The 17,017-nt window shown below is 49.3% G+C and overlaps 1 protein-coding gene across 3 annotated transcripts; it reads right to left on the bottom strand.

Annotated features, from left to right (window-relative positions):
* TPST2 (tyrosylprotein sulfotransferase 2) lies at positions 1 to 15,074 on the bottom strand. 3 transcript variants are annotated; one of them, XM_083419080.1, is made up of 7 exons: positions 14,825 to 15,074; positions 5,770 to 5,863; positions 4,160 to 5,085; positions 2,449 to 2,647; positions 1,303 to 1,353; positions 729 to 777; positions 1 to 486 (listed from the first exon to the last, which is right to left on the bottom strand). In XM_083419080.1, exons 3-6 carry the CDS (start codon positions 4,996 to 4,998, stop codon positions 748 to 750), a joined length of 1,119 nt encoding a protein of 372 aa, XP_083275206.1. In that variant the 5' UTR covers positions 4,999 to 5,085; positions 5,770 to 5,863; positions 14,825 to 15,074; the 3' UTR covers positions 1 to 486; positions 729 to 747. The 3 variants fall into 3 exon arrangements, with proteins under 3 accessions (XP_083275206.1, XP_083275207.1, XP_083275208.1); XM_083419081.1 differs by lacking the exon at positions 14,825 to 15,074 and adding an exon at positions 13,743 to 14,081; XM_083419082.1 differs by lacking the exon at positions 5,770 to 5,863 and having other exon boundaries at positions 14,825 to 14,917.
* Between the last annotated feature and the right edge of the window lie 1,943 nt (positions 15,075 to 17,017).

Below are 17,017 nucleotides of genomic sequence, written 5' to 3'. Positions count from 1 at the left end.
TGAAGGAGACAGCCTCATATATTTATTAAAGAATTAATAAATAAATCTATTTTATTTTTGTAAATTACAAATGAGATAATTAAAAGGAGGCAAATTTTGGATTGTTGCCTATAAGACAAAAGCGCTGTAACGAGGTTATATTAATGGAGCTATCTGAGGTCTGCAAATTAGAGAACAAAAATTACAAGACACTTTTAAAAGGTCCCCAGTAGACCACTATAAAATCTTCTCCAATATACTTTGTGGTTCTCTTTTATTTCCACAGATTTCACCCTTTTACCACAGGGAGTGTTCAAACAAGGGAGTCAGAATTGTCCAAACCTGGCAAATAAATGCACACACACATACATACACACACAAAAAGTGTTTCACAGAGAGCACTTGATTTGGCAATATCAGTAGCAAGCAATATGCTTGGATAACGGAGCTCCACTGTTGCTGGTTGCAAATTTTCTCCTCCTCAGAGCAACGGGAAGCAATCTGCATCTAAAGGAGGCAAAGAGGAAGGCAGAAAAAAGTTACTCCTGGAACTCAGTGCCAAACTATTGATATTTATTATATTAATGCCAGTGCTGCCACCCAAAATATATAAGTTTAGGATTACAAGGCAAAGCTTTCAGACATATCCCCCCACTCCTAATTTTTATAAACTTAGGGAAGCTGAGAATTGAGAGAAATAAGTTCTACTACCCTGGCAAGAAGATCTGCTCACCTTCTCAAATACGTACCTGGAAATCACTAGCTTTGTCAGTGAAAAGCAGTAGTATTTTGTGCACCCTGCAAAAAGACACAAGACAGAAAAAATAGCATATTATTTGTGCTCTTTTTACACTGGAAACTCTGCCTTTGTAAACTTGGCCAAAGAGGAGCAAAGTTAGTCTGCCAAAATATTAAATCAACCCACTATATATCATGTGCTGCAGAATTGATATCTCAATTAGAAAAAGTCAAAGCTGCCTAAAAATGTGTAAAATTATACATTTCACCATGATGGAGCTTTTTTTCTTTTCTGTTTACAAATATGTGTAATTAGAAGAGAATGAAGGGGGAATCTCCATGGGAAGAACATTTCAGAGTCCCAGATGATCTCCTAAACCTGGCTGCAATTCAGTTCCAAAGTGCAGAACCTCGAGATCAAGGCAAGGGGGAAAGAGGACATTTGCAGTTTCTCTTCAGTAGCTGGCCTGGGAGGGAGGGTCCAAAACATTCCTGGGTCTTGGGGGGGGGGGGGGGACAAGCATAGAGGCAACAGAGAATAGAGCGGAAGAGATGAAGAAAGGTGACTGGGAAAGGGGAACTCACCTGTAGGTGTCCTTTCAGATTGGCAGGCGTTTTAAAATCCCCATTAAGAACCTGTGCAAAGAGCAAAAGGTCAGGTGAGGCCCCTGCCCGCCTAATATTTCCACACCCCTGATTTCACATTCAACTCTCACGGAGTCCACCTCCACTCTGAATGCTGCTCTTTGGCCACGGCATGAGTGATTAGTCCTGCAGAATATCTCTGCGCAGTTGGGAAGCTGGCTATCCTTAATAATGCTGGCCCATTCTGGATTCTAGTCAATATTATGCAATGCAATGACTGACTGCAATTAGGACAATAAAGGCTGCAAATCACAGAATGGAAAGGAAGTGAACTGGAGAAATGGGGAAAGTGGGAAGAGGCTCTTCTTGACCTCTAGGAAGACACCTTTGGCTGCTCAGAGGAACACAGAAGAGCTCAGATAGAGAACAATATGTGTATCTTCTAGCTTTGAGAAATGGAGGTCCTTCAGCCACTAGGATGCTAGGAATGAGAGACAAGAACTTCCCAATTCTGCCCAACTTAACACAACTGGAATGTTTAAAATATCAAGGCTACCAGACCAGCTTGTATTGCAGGGAGCTTAAACCCCACACCCCACAACTCTTTAATGTACTTTCATGGGGGGGGGGGGGGGAGAGTGCTCCATTCTTGGTAGCCATGGGGATTAACCCTTTCCCTGATCTAGACTGTCTCTGAAAGTACTGGCATGCGTTTTTACCACTGCAGGGGCTCTTTGGATCCTTCTGGGGTATGAATCAGATCAGCGTAGCTGCTCTGATCACATTCAGAAAACCTTTCCCTGCCGCAGCAACTGCATAATTACTTATTTATTTAAACAGGAGATCTGATCACAAATCTTACTCTGAGGAGAGTAAGAACTTTTGCTGCCTTTCTTGATATTGTACTAGTTGTTTCCCTTTCCTTGAACAATGAAGGCTTCGAGCTATTTTTTTTTTTTTTAAATCACATTCTCGAGCAGAATGCATTGTCACTGAACTGCTGCACCATAAACACAAACTTTAGTAATGCTAAAAGCCAGACAAGTTGATCTGCTACAGGATCTTTTATCACATGGCATAGATCTGGTGGAAACCACACAACCCAGCTACCGTCACCTGAAGGATGACAGGCTTAGTGGCACTCACCCTGTGTGTGTTGTTGATCACCAGAGGGTCTGGATTCCCATAGTTGGGTGGATTTGCATAGGGGTCATAGCCCAGCCTGGCCAGCATGGGAGCAATCTGAGCCATGTCCTGCAGCACATCTGCCGGGATGTGCCCCAGCCACTTCGTCAAGGCCTCTGTGTTCACTGGCTTGATCACCTGGTCCGTGGATCGCTCAATCCTGCACAATAGCAAGAAAACAGTAAGAACCGGCTAGAGCAGAGAGGCAAGGGGTGGCACCTGCTCAAGTTCTCTCTTGATTTCTGTGAGGCCCTTAATTGGCTTCTCTTTACTGTAGCCATTGCTAAATGACCGTAGAAGGCCACAGCAATTGAGCCAGGACATAATTCAATGTACAAACAGAAGTTTAAGCCTAGTGCTCAGTTTAAGTTTTAAATGCAGTTCATTGCTTCAATTTAAAAGTTTTTAGCATAGGTTTAGGCAAGAGCTAATTTTAACAAACCAGGACGAGGGTGGCACTGTGGGACAGAGCCTAGGGCTTGCCGATCAGAAGGTTGGCGGTTCGAATCCCTGCGACAGGGTGAGCTCCCGTTGCTCTGTCCCAGCTCCTGCCAACCTAGCAGTTCGAAAGCACGTCAAAGTGCAAGTAGATAAATAGGTACCGCTCCGGCGGGAAGGTAAATGGCGTTTCCATGCGCTGCTCTGGTTCACCAGAAGCGGCTTAGTCATGCTGGCCACATGACCCGGAAGCTGTACGCCAGCCTCCTCGGCCAATAAAGCGAAATGAGCGCCGCAACCCCAGAGTCGTACGCGATTGGACCTAACGGTCAGGGGTCCCTTTACCTTTACCTAATTTTAACAAGCTTGCATTCATAGGAGGTGCTTAACTATCCGAACCCTCCTGTCATCACCACTGTTTCTGGTCCACAGCTGAACCACGTGCCCTTGTTGCAACAAGGCTCTCAATCCCCACGGCTATATAAGTTTAAAGGTAGTTTGCAAGGAAGCCCAGCTCTACAAAGCAAGAGGCTGTCCCGGGCAGGGAAGCACCCAGGAAAACACTAACAATGGCCAGGTGAATTAAGCACTTGTGTGAGTTTAGCAACAGATGAGGAGGTCAGATCACAAACTCCACACTGAGCCTGGAGGGAGGGGAAACAGCTATGAAGCTAGAAAAGTAGCAGGGCTGGAGGAAAAGTAGGATATAAATTAAGCAAGTCAATACAGGGAGGCTTTGAGGGGGACTTTGCCTCCCATAGCTCCTTGTGTGCGAGTTTTAAGAAATGAGTTTCCCCTATGACTTTCCTTGCTAGTCTCCAGAGCTAAATTTGCAGCCCCCTCCTGCAGCTGTAGCAAAGCAGCTTCCCGGGGCCCTACCTGGAAGACAGATGGAGCTCTTCGTCCCTCCCATGCCAGATTCTCAAGGGACAGGAGAGCCCTCCAATCACGTTTTAATGATCCCTTGCAAAATCTAACTCAGTGTTGTCTCTGCTGGCTGGCGGTGGCTCCCCAGGGTTCCACATGGGGGACTTTCTCTGCCCTCTCTGGAGATGCTATCAGCAGAGACGGAGCCTAGGATCTTCTGCACCCAAGGAGATGCTCTTAAGACTCAGCCGCACCCTATCCCATATTGTGTGTGAACTAAGGCGTGACAATTCCAGAGATGACAGCCAGTGTGCTAGGAATGCACACATCTCAAGCACTGCAGCGAGGCTGCAGCACAGACACTCACTTGGAAAGGGAGACTCCGCCTGGCTTCCCAATCAGCTCCTCGTGGTGCAGGACGGCATCGCTCCAGGCGATGTCCAGGAATTCCATGATGGCCTGCATCGTTTTTTGGGGGTGCAGGACAAGCTGCTCATAGTAGATGGGGAGGCATCGCGAGAGCCCAATCTCCAAGCACTGGGAGTGCATCACCTCAATGGCTTTGTTCCACTTGATCAAGCAGTCCCGGTAGCTGCGGAGGTCAAAGCCAGCAATGGTGACTTTCCTGGTGATCATGGAGTGGACGGAAGCCCGGCCGTCACGCACCATCAGGAGAAACTTGGAGTTTGGGAAGATGCGGGAGAGGTACAGGGAGGACTTGAGCGTGAAGGGGTCTTTGTTGCAGAGGTACCTGGCTGGCTCTCCGTGCTTGGCAATCACCTCCAGGATGAAGGCCTGCATGGCGGCATCCAAGACTTGGTCAGTCACCCCAGCCTCGTCCAAGCGCATCTTCTCCCGGCCAGATTTGGACCAGGCTTGGCGCATGGCTAGCACACGTGGGATGATGCGCGTCTCCTCCCCACAGCGTACTTCCGGGTGAGCATCCAGCATGGCACGCATCAGTGTAGTCCCGCTCCGGGGGACGCCACCGATGAAGATCAGAGGCATCTCCTTGCTGTAACGGTATTCCACCCGGTTGGAGTCCAACATCACCAGCTCCTCGTTCTCCGGGCGCATCAGTCCCCGGTTGGCGCCTTGGCCCAGTATGTGCTGGCATTGCAGCATCTGTTGGCCCAGGTGGGCAGAGACCATCAGGGCAATGGCAAAGCCCACCCCCATAAGAACCCGCCTCATGGTCACCCGCATCCTCTCCCCATCCACATGGGCCCAGGATCCGGAGGTGCTCTCCCCACTTTCAGCATTCGGAGGATGGAAGACCAAGCCACAGACTCCCTGGAAAGGACAGAAGCCAACCATTCAAGACAGGGATGGATACTTGTTCTTTGGGCATTTAGCTTAATATTTTCATTGCATTCTATTCCCTTATGGGGAGAACAAGGGAGCCAAACTGCTTAGTAGCGGTCCATCTACTTTAGTTTTGTCTACACTGACTGGCAATGGCCATCCAAATTTTCAGAAGAGCATTTTCCTCCAGTACTACCAGAAGATGCCAGAATTGAACCTGGGACGTTTTGCATGCAAAGCAGGTGCTCAACCACTTTGAACCTTCTGGACCTTCATCCAGTTCTAACACTCCCCCAAGGCTGACTGCCGATAGACCCCTTGAACTCTTGGAGGGAACCACTCCTGGAGCCCCCGTCTGAGCCAAGACTAGAGCCTCCTCTGTGAGAAAGTGGGACCCCCACTCAAATACCTCTGCCCAGCCAGGCCCTCTGGCTCACAGTCCCCTGCCCCCCGGCACAGCAGCCTCCCTCTCAATGCTCCGCTGGGCCTCCGTGCCAATAACCAAGCCGGCTCCAAATGGCTTCTGGTAGCTTTTGAGCGTGATCAAATATTAATCTCACAAAATGGGGGGGGGGGGTAGAACAGCGGGAACACGCCGGCAGAGCCATCAAAGATTCATGCGCCCACTGCCAGCACATGGCAGCACATCCATTACGGCAGCCAGGCGCTCACCTCGGTCTGGGAAGTTCATTTTGTGGCTGGCTGGCTGGCTGGCTTGCTAGCTGCTCCTTGCTCTCCAAAAACACCCAGGCGGGAGAGAGATTCTCTGTGGTGGGGAGGGAGGGAGGGAAGAAGGACAAGGTCAGTCAGATGCTGAGCAGGGAGGCGGGGCGGCCCTTGGAGCCACAGGGAGCAAGAGATTCTCCTTCTCGGCAGCATGGGTGCTGTTTCTCAGCAGCGGTCAGCTGGGCTCCTCCTCCACCCACCCCAAGACATGCAGTTATGACACAAGCCCACACAAAAGTGGGTTGCATCTGCAACACCAAACCGAGCGCTGGGTGTGCAAACAAGCAGCCGTGTTGTTGAACCATTTATACATAGCTTAACACTGTAATTCAGGGATGGAGGACGTCAAAGGTTGCAGGACTGCAGCTCCCAACATCCTGAGAGCCACAGAGGTTCCACATCCCTGTTCCACAAAATTATGCATCCAGTTGAACAGACATAAATACCCTGCTGCTGTTTATGTGATCATTTCCATCCCAAACTGGAAGAAGGACACATGATAAGAGCCCTCATCTCGCTAGAGGTCATTCTGAAGGCCAGATTTTCCATGATGCCCTCGGTCGCTTGGCAATGTTACCACATGCTAGATGGCCAGCCAAGGAGTAGCAATGTGTGGGAAATGTAGCAAAAAGTGTATTTATCCTACAAGAGGCAATTTTTTAAAAAACACATAAAATTTCCACTTGAGTTAGAACGGGAGGCAAATAACTATTGTCTAAATGGCTGATCATTGGGGCTTCTTTACAACTACAGATTCACTCCAAATGGCCCAAGGCAATCTAAATGTTTTTGGCGGAAGCTACCCCAGGTTAAAGTGTGGTGTTGGCAGGCACTGACTTGTCCCCATCTTAAAAAAGGGACCCTTCAAATGCGCAGCCCACAGAATAAGCCTGTCACCATGGCAACCTGGGGCAGCCATGTTGTACAAAGTGAAGCAAAGCAGGGGACATAAACATCCCTTAAAGGGCTTCAGCCATGAGCAGCCTTCCCTCCTCTTATTTATAGATTCGCACACGCACGAATATGTATAATATGACTTAAGGGGGGAAAGGCCTGTCAGCAGTTCAAAGAAGAAACTTCCTCTTTGCAATCTCAGAGAAATCTGCTCTCATCCACTTAGCCATTGTGTTTAGAATAGCACAAAGCAGCTGCATTCGGTGTTGTTTGTTTTGCTAAATGTTGGGAATACATGTGGAATATCATCAAAAGTGGGTTTTTTATTGTCCTTTTATGTTGTGAATCACCCTGAGATCTAAGGGTATGGGGTGTACACAAATTTAATAAATAAAAATAAAATAATCAAAAGCGGAATGCTCAACAGAGGTTTAATATTAATTTGCTAAAGGTACATTGAACCAATTAGTAAGTGTCTGGAGGGCACCATTTTGGCGAAGGCCAGACTCGCACCCTGATGGCCTGTCTGGCAATCATCAAGGCAGCATCAGCATCTTGATGATAACAAACTCTCTCTGAAGCACAGGAGGTCGTCCCAATGCTACAGCAACTGAGCATGTGTTTAGCTCAGAAGGAGGGAAGCTTTGGCTAACAGCCTCGCTCACAAGGTACCTGCACAGGCTCCGCAGACAAAGATGGCAAGAACCACAACGCACAGAACAGCACAAAGGGCACAGGTGGAAAGTGGTGGGAGCCACCCGGAAGATCGGGGGGGAGGGGGAGTTGCCCAAAGGTTTCATAAACACATCTTTGCACACCTTCTGTTGTGTCCCCCTCTATCCCCTACTCCCAATTCCCCATCACTTGCTGCTTCCTTGCTCCTCCCTTTAACTGGAGATGCGACTAGGGTGTTGTTGTTGTTATTTCTATACTGCCCTTCATCCGAGGATCACAGGGTGGTTTAAAATATAAAAACACAAAATTGGTGCCCATGGGAGCTTTCTTCCCAATACAAACAGCAGTGTCAGGGGAGCGATTTAAACCTGCATTCTGCAAAGAAACATTTGACACGGAACCTAGTTTGGACCTAAGGCATTATTTGGGGTGAGTTCACGCACTCACTTACACCTAAACACACGTATACATATATGGCCGCAATATCAAACAGGACTTGTGTATTTGCAACAGCCATCACTGATCAAATGCTACAAAGGGAGCAGTGTTCAGCACTGCACCACCACTGGAAGAAACTTAAGAAAAGTTAAAAAGCAGAAGACATGTCAATTTATTTACTATGCATTTCATTTCCTCCCAGAAACTCAGATCACAATGCTTTTCTAAGGGGATAGTTCATGTGTTTAGTTGATGCACACTCATGAGTGATTCAACTTCACTTTCTTGGTTACACACAGAGAGAAACAAAAATAAACTGAGGCTGCAGTCTTAAAGCTACTAACCAAATGAACCTGGGAACTTTTGCCCCTGAGCTATGTTCCCAACTCAGGGGAGACTCAGAGGGCAGAGAGGTGTGTCACCTTACATCCTGCCACCAATTCTCCCCCATAATTGCTGTTTCTGAGTCCCTCATGCCCTGCAAGCGGGCCTTGGTTCTGATCACGGAGCTTGGCTGGGGAGAATGCCAGGGGGGCATGTTCCTTGGGAGAAGATGCAGACTAGGGAAAGCGGGAAAGCATAAGCTCGCTCTTGCTGAATCTCTCCTGCAATCGCACCCCCCCCGAAAGAGAGAACATTAACGCAAGATCCGTCCCAACTTGTAAACTAGGCTCCTTTACCAAGAGCTGGAGGAGCAGAAGGGCTGACTGTGCAGTCCAGCAAGTCTCCAAATCTATCTGCTTAAACCCTGGTGTCCTACTTGCAAACAAGGTAGTAAAGGGTTATGTTCTTGTGGCCTTACAGACTTTTCAAAAAGTAGTTCAAATAGATGGAGATACTCTAGAACCGTCACATGTGCTTGTTGCTAAGGAAATTCAGAGCCGTGCAGCTCACTGTCAAGAGAGATATTCATAGGAGAGGACCCTTTGGACGTTCTCCATGCACTCCTACAAAGCACCTCACCAGGGATGGCAGAACAAACACCAGCTTCTTCTTCAGCAAGGTTTAAATAAAATCAGCAATGATTCAACAAATGCACTCAGTTGTGGACTGCCTTGGGGAGTTTTTGTGATCGGAAGGGCATTTCATTATCCGGCTTAAACTCCAGGGCATTTCGGAAGTAATAAATTGGTGCAAGGCTTTTTCCCTTTAATAAAAAGTCTCCTGTTCCAGAAGGAGCGAGTGAGATGGTGGGGAGGGAAACGACAGCAGGAAGCTTGTCTTCGATTGCAGGTGTTCTGCACACCACCAAGCCTGCCAAGGTGGAATATGCCACTTGCTCTGCCACCCCATGAGACGAGGCCAGGCACTCTGGGATTGCTGAGGGAAGGCAGAGATCCCACAAGCAGGAAAGGGCCAAAGGCCCCCACTGCCTTATAACCAATTATGCCCTGGAGTTGCCTAGCTCCATATTGTCTACAAGGACAGAGGCCGGGGCTCCAGTGTTTCAGACGGGAGACGTTTCCAGCCCTGCCTGGAGATCAAGATTGGAACTTTTTGTGGGCACAGCTTTCCCTCCGAGTTCCAGGCTGCCCTGCCTTTGTAACCTTCTGCTTCAAGGCAGCACCCTCTATCCAACAACATGCAAGGCAGTCCAAACTACTGACAGCAGTAGAAGGTGGGCAGCAACCCAGATCATCTGTTGATGAGAAATTGCTCTCTGCCCACAGGAGAACCATCCACGATACAGGCAAGGTGTTTGCCACGCAAGGTCCAAGTTAAGGCCTCTTGGCTTACAAAGTGAGAGGACAGTTAAAGAGTCTAATCCAAGCCCACCAGAGCCCCCCCCCCCAGCATATTCCAAGTGTCCTCCTTCACAGAGCAGAAACCAAACAGTGAGAGTTACCTACCCCCAAAGAGGGTAGGGAAAAAACAGGTGGCAATGAACTCCCATTGTGGACACCCCCATGGGAATTGGCCTACAGATGGGCTGAGCAATTGTGGCTCTCCAGATCTTGAGGGGCTACAACACTCATCATCCTCTACCCTGACTCTGTGGACTGGGGCTGATGGGAGTTAAAAGTCTCACAGCATATGGAGGGCCAACGTCTTCTCCATCTCTGGGCTACCTGGTGAGCTCCTCATTCAGTTCACCATTTCCTGCATGGTCCGCACTTTGAAGTTTTGTGTCCCAGTCCTTTTGCCTTGGAGCCTTCCCCTCAAAAACCTACTGTATGAAGCTGAAGCACAACAAAGAGCAATTCAAGTTTTCCAAAGATTGCCATTTCCTCCATTTCTGTGTTTTTCATGTGGAAAGCTCTGGGCAAAAAAAGAACACTCAGACCTGGAGCCTCAAAGCGTGGGCTGTGCCTGGAAAGTGTGGAGGAAAGGTAAGTGTGGAGAAGCCCTCAGTATCTGCTAATTTTCAGGGCTGCAACCCTTGGATGGGGCAGGCTACGCCGTGACCTGTTGAGCAGCCCTTTCTTTGATGCCTCCATCCCTGCTACTGCCAGACAGAGACAGAGAGTGCAGCAATACCTGCTGCTTCCCTCCTTGACTCTAAATTAGGGAACGCCAGGAGGAAGTATGAGGGTGAAGGGATGCCAACACAGCTGCAGTGGAACTGGGACAACCAGCTATCGTGGCACTTTGCTAGTGATGGAGTTGGCCAGAGGATGGGCATGAACCCAATCTGACATAGAAACAGGAGACGTGGACCAGGAAAGGGGCTGGGTTTGGCCCCCAGAGCAATTTTATGTGGCACCTGCTGGCCTCCTCAAAAATATTTTCAGGTTTTGTTTGTAAGTCTGTGTGAGAGAGTCCAAGCTTGCAAGTATTGCAGCTCTCTCTTGGTCTGGGTTTGCCATAAGTTGATGCACATCTGCAAGCCAGTGTGGTGTAGTGGTTAAGAGTCTCATAATCTGGTGAACCGGGTTCGCGTCTCCGCTCCTCCACATGCAGCTGCTGGGTGACCTTGGGCCAGTCACACTTCTGTGAAGTCTCTCAGCCCCACTCACCTCACAGAGTGTTTGTTGTGGGGGAGGAAGGGAAAGGAGAATGTTAGCCGCTTTGAGACTCCTGAAGGGGAGTGAAAGGCGGGATATCAAATCCAAACTCAAATACACATGCTCCATATTTACGAAGCATTCACTGATGGATTGCTCTGATTTCATTATGGAGGCATCCCAACCCCCAACAAAACAGGTCAGGTAAACAATACCAAGATTGGCCATCACTATCCCAGGCAATTAAAACACTGGCGCATGGCTATCAGTGACTTTCCAAGAGACATCAGAAAGTGTTCATGAGTGCGTGCCCATATTTCAAAATATCCACCTGCAAATAAGCTACATTATTTAAAAAATAAATACACAAGCTGAAAGTCCTGCTTGCTGTGTGCAGATCATTCCCTGTTTTCTTATTGTTTGGCAAAGAAGTCTTCCTGTCCAGCAGCCAAGAGTCTCTGCTGGAACCCGTGTCTCTTCCACTGCAAAATGACCAAAAATCACACAAGCTCAGGAGATAAGCTGCTGATGCAGCAGCATTTAATCCACCCACAGTACAGTGGTTATTCCAAATCCCTTGTGAACTAAGAGTTGCTTTCCAAAGCTCACAGTGTTTCATTGATGGTACAGTTCGGATTTGGTGCAACTGCTGATTATGAAGGTTTGGGAAAATGCAGCACAGCATACAAAGACACCCCACCTCCTCAGGCCCGTATCCATCTATGACGGGGGCAAACAAACAAAAATCAGGCTTTGAAATCACTAGAGCAAATTGCAGAAATGCAAACAGAGGCTCAATTGAATTTAAATCCCCCATTATCAAGAGAGTAAATCTACATCAGTTGGAAATGGTTGTGTTGAGTTTGCTATTGGAATTTCCATGACGCCTGGCCTCACAAAAGAGCAATAGAAATGTTGCAAGCTGAACTGCTGTTATCAAGTGTGCCAGCCCAGCAATGCATCACCTGACTGCTCACCTGGGCACACAAGTGACAACGTGGAACAGCTTAAAATGATGCCAGGGAGGCCCCGGGCATGTCTGCTGTGTAAGTGGCTTGCCCCACCACAGCCCCCTGGCAGCCAGCTGCTCACTCACTCTCCACAAGCCCCCTGGCTTCATGGAGCTCACTCCATCCAAGACACTGCTTTTGCTAAATGGCCTCCTGCAGAAGAGCAGCAAGGCAGCCGCTGCACACTCAGCTTCAGAGAGGCTTCCTCTGGAGGCCAGCCAAGCCCAAACAGCATATCCGCAAGGCAGAGGAAGTGCAGCATCGTGAAGCTTAAGCATCAGCTCCTCCCCATCACTACCCCTTTTTGCACGCCAAGCAGTCAAAATCCTGCGAGGAAGCTTCTGGGTTGCACAGGGCTCTTTCCCAAAGGATGCAAGTTTCAGAGCAGCAATTAAAACGAAAGTGATGGGTGTCCTGCACGCTGTAGGGCTGAGGTCACAGTCTCATCTTCTTTGAAAGACAAAAGGAGCAGAAGGCTTTGGGAGCTACCAGGGCAAACAGTGTTTCCATCAGAAATGGCTGATACCCGAGACCCTGTAAGCTGTATTGGCTGGCTAGGCCAAGAGCATGGCCTGGAACAAGGCAGCCACAGAATTGGGGAACAGCATCACGGCAAAGTGGGAGGGGGAGCACGTGATGTGAAGACAGGAGGAGAGGAGAAGGTCCCAGGCATCTTTCATCAGGAAAGTACAATCCTGGCACAGGATTTGCTTCCTCTCCACTTATCTATACTGTACCCCATTTTCTCCCACCAGCACCCTCACCTCACCAACAGCAGCCTGTCAGGCACTTATTTTCACCACCACAGCCACTTGGGTAGCCCTGAACCCATGAGGACTAGGATCATGACTCTTAAGTTGAAAAAATAATAAATCATTGGAGGGAAGTAAGATTCAACCTGCTCTTGTTTAATGGGATTGTCCCAAACAATGAAAATCATTTGGAGATACGGGGGAAAATGGAAAATGTTTTCCTCCTTCAAATTCTCATACTGCACATTATTAATTGTAAGCATACTGGCTATGAAATCAGATCCTCCCATATACAGTATGTTATGGAAAATAGTTTTAAGAAACGGGGGGGGGGGGGGAGAGAGAGAGAGAGAATCCCAGAGTCTAACAGAGGATGTTGCAAAGGTAGAAGAAACATTGAAAGAGTTCCTTGCCTTCAAGGGAAAGCAAAAGAATTTGGGGCTTCTTAGCAAAGAAAAAGATGGTGTTGCCTGTAGTGCAGCTATGGAGAGAGAGAGAGAGAGAGAGAGAGAGAGAGAGAGAGAGTTTATCTCCCTCTCACAATACTATGGAGTCATCCTAAGAAACGGATGGCAAATTCAAGACAGAGGAGAGCCACTTTCATGCCATACATTTGAAGCACTAGGATACCACTACAAAAACGCTACTTAAAGCACTATGTTGCCATCTAAAATTCCCTATGAAGAGGGAGAGGCTGTTAAACTACCGTATTTTTCGCTCTATAAGACGCACCAGACCACAAGATGCACCTAGTTTTTGGAGGAGGAAAACAAGAAAAAAAATATTCTGAATCTCAGAAGCCAGAACAGCAAGAGGGATCGCTACACAGTGAAAGCAGCAACCCCTCTTGCTGTTCTGGCTTCAGGGATAGCTGCACAGCCTGCATTTGCTCCATAAGACGCACACACATTTCCCCTTACTTTTTAGGAGGGGAAAAGTGAGTCTTATAGAGCAAAAAAATACAGTACTCTGCAAATTGTAGCTCTGGGAGGGGAATGGGGGTCTCCTCACAACTCTCAGCACCCTGCTTAAAAATGTATCCTAGCCCTTGAAACATGCGCTCCTACACAGAATTACCTAACAGAGCCTCCCTGTCACTTGATGTGTTGGTGGCTCTGCCTTGGGTGGCTTCTGAAAAGGAGAGGTCTATCCACGCCTGCCACCCACAATGGTTGCATGGAACCTCAGGGTCAGAATCAGCCTACCTGGGAAGAGCAGGTGCTGGGGGACCAGCAGGTGGGGCAGCCCTCTTGGTGGGCTTCTCCCTGGGGCACCTGGCTGGCCATGCTGGGTTACAGGAACCTTTGCTCCAGCCACAGCTCCTCCTTTAGCCCCAGGCCATTGTCCCGTGACTTTCCTCACCCTCTGCTGATCAGTTAGCGGGGAGACAGGAGCATGCAGTGGCCTTGGGGTCATGCGCACAAGCAACCTTCGCTCCCTCGGCGCATTGGTGACCACCTTCAGCTGTCACACCACAAGGGACTTGAGCCTCTTGCTCTCACACAGGAAGGCGGATGTCCCATTCAGGCAGCACAGCAGCACACCCTGTTCCTGCCCAACTGCAGGGGAAGAGAGAGGAAGTCGCCTACATAAGGCCACACAAGTTCCTAGCCCACAACTTGTGTAGCCCGAGAAAAACCCTTTTCTTCAAGCTGGACAATCCTTTATTGACAAGGCCCAGAAAAGACTCCCCAGGATGAGAGCAGGGCCTGAAAGCTGCCCAAGCCACCCCCCCCCTGACCCCACAAGCCACTCTCCTCAAGGCTGGTGGGCTCAGCAGGAAGCCAAAGGCCAGACAGGAGAGAGGGAAGGTGTCCAGGCTGGGGGCACAATCCAGTCCCCCTCCCCACCCCGCATCCCCACCAGTGCAGAAACCAACAGCCTGGAGGGTAGGAGCAGCTCAAGCGCAGCCCAGTCGTGTCTGCCCCCCCCCCCCCGCGCGCCCCAGGTCGGAGATGCCAAACGGCCTAAGACGGGGGGGGGGGGGGCGCTTTGGCCGGCCTGAGCAGCAAAAGGCCTCTGCTCTCGACTCAACTTCTCCCGCAGCTTTTCCCAAAGGGCAGCGCATCTCTCCGCGCACAAGGCTGGACAGTTCCCCCATCAGGGCCGCCATGTGCCTGGCGAAGCAGACGGAGCTCGCGGGACGGGGGAGTCCTGTCTCACCGGCGGCCCCCCCCCCGCCATGTTCCGATCCTGCGGGGCCCGAAGCCGCGGGCCGGGCCGGGCCGGGGGGGGCGGGCGGGCGACCCCTCCCCATCTCCCTTCTGCGGGACCCCCGAGCACTCACCGCCTGGATGGGGCGCCGCCGGGCAGCAGAGAGAGGAGCGCGGGCGGCGGCGGCGGGCGGCTTCGGCTGCGGCGCCTCTTCGCTCCTCCCGCAGCCCGCCCCGAGACCACGTCACGCGCAACCGGGAGCAGGAACGCGCCCGCCGCCCCCGCCTGCCGCGTGGGGCCCCCGGGCCTCTTCTTGCCGAAAGGAGGAGTCGGCAAAGGGCTCCTCTTTTTCGCTCTTGGAAAGATGGCAACCCGCCTTCCTTCCAGCAGCTCAGCGGGATTAGGGCGGGGCGATACCTGGTTTTCAACATTGCGATATATCACCGCTAAATATCCCGATATATATCTGCAGCGGAGGAGGACCTTGTCACGCCTCCCCATGGCGGCAGAGGGTCCCACCATACTTCGCCGCAGTGGTGGAGGGCCTTAAAATGTAAGGAAGTAGTAGATTTAATAAAAAAAATCTTAAATAAACTTCCATTTATATATTTTCAACTTATTTCAGTGATTTACTAGTAAAGTTGCATCTGCTTCCACACTCAGAGGTCTAAGTGGAATCTGTGCATGCATAAGCCCCACTGAGTTCTACTAAACTTACTTCTACTTTCCTGAGAGTAAGCTTCATTGAATTCAGTAGGGCTTGCTTGTGAGCAGACACACATTTGCTTCCATTGCTCACTGAAAAAAGCCCTCCCCACCATTCTCACAAGGTACCCAACCTTCCAGTTAAGCATAAGGATGCCAGCCAAATATTCTCCCCTCCATTCCCCACCCACCCAAGACTCCATTCCATCAATCTCTCCCTTTTTATCAAAGGGTATGAGGGAGGGATGGGACGTGAGTGGTTAAACCACTGAGCCTCTTGGGCTTGCCAATCAGAAGGCCGGCGGTTCAAATCCCTGTGACAGGGTTCCTGCTCCTGCCAACCTAGCAGTTCAAAAGCACGTCAAAGTGCAAGTAGATAAATAGGTACTGCTCCAGCGGGAAGGTAAACAGTGTTTCTGTGCGCTGCTCTGGTTCGCCAGTCATGTTGGCCACATGACCCAGAAGCTGTACACCGGCTCCCTCGGCCAATAAAGCGAGATGAGCGCCGCAACATCAGAGTCGTCCGCAACTGGACCTAATGGTCAGGGGTCCCTTTACCTTTATGAGGGAGGGAGGGCAAGCAAGCAAAGACTTAGGCTTCTTTAAATAAAAAAAAACACCACCATTCCCAACAACATAAACACCACCAGAAAATGAAAATAAAAACTCTTCCTCCTTTTTTTTCCAGCAGTGTGTGTGAGTGTGATGAAAGAAAGAAGAGCTCTCCAGTTCTTTGTTTACACTGCCTGCAAGGTATCTGCAAAGCATTGTTCAGCTGGGAAGCTATTAATTCTCCACCTCCTTTTGTTTACTGGCGTGTTGCCTTGTTGAAACACTTATCACATGTTATTTCAATACCAGTGTTCAACTATTTATTGCACAGCCCTAAGCAGGGTGTCTGTAGAAGTTCTCCTGGGCCTTGTTTTATCCCCACCACAGCAATCCTGTGGGGCAAGTTAGGTGCTGCCTGCCAGCTTCCTCTGCCTTCCCTCTCAGTGTTGCCTTGATAGCACAAAAGTTAGAAGGACTTGATTGATTGATTGATTGATTGATTGCATTTATACCCCATATTTTTTCTCCATGGAGCTCAAGGTGGTGTGTATGGTGCTCCTTGCATGGAAGAATCTGCCTGGGAGTTGTGATAGGAATTTTATGGTCTTAGATATATGGTAATGTTCATAACTGCACATACATAGATCAACACAGGAAGACCAACCTGGAACCATTTTGATTCCTAAACTGACCAACTGACCAAATCCTTTCTCTGCAAGGTTAAACTGGAAAAGCCTCCCCATTGTCTCTTTCCTCACAAATCCTGTCTCAAGGATATGTCTGTTTGAATAAGGTGTGAGCCTGTGACCTGGCCCAGGAAATAAGTATTTTACCACTACAAAAGAATGGCCAGGCTCCCCAGGCAATCCAATCAAGTAACTTGCCAGACAGGAGATAAACTGTGACAGGAGAAAAACAACATTTAAATTTCTGTGATGTAGGTGGAATGTTTCTGGGGGTGGTCTTGATCTAGAGAATGGGAATTTCAAAAGTCTTTATAAGCCCTTGCACAGCAATTTTGGGCGGTCCTCTTCCTCTCCTGCCTGTGAGGGGAGCACCCTGTTGCAAC

The sequence above is a fragment of the Podarcis tiliguerta genome, assembly GCF_965153285.1.
Source record: "Podarcis tiliguerta genome assembly, chromosome: 16".
NCBI lineage: Eukaryota > Metazoa > Chordata > Lepidosauria > Squamata > Lacertidae > Podarcis > Podarcis tiliguerta.
This window is presented reverse-complemented; position numbering and strand designations above follow the sequence as displayed.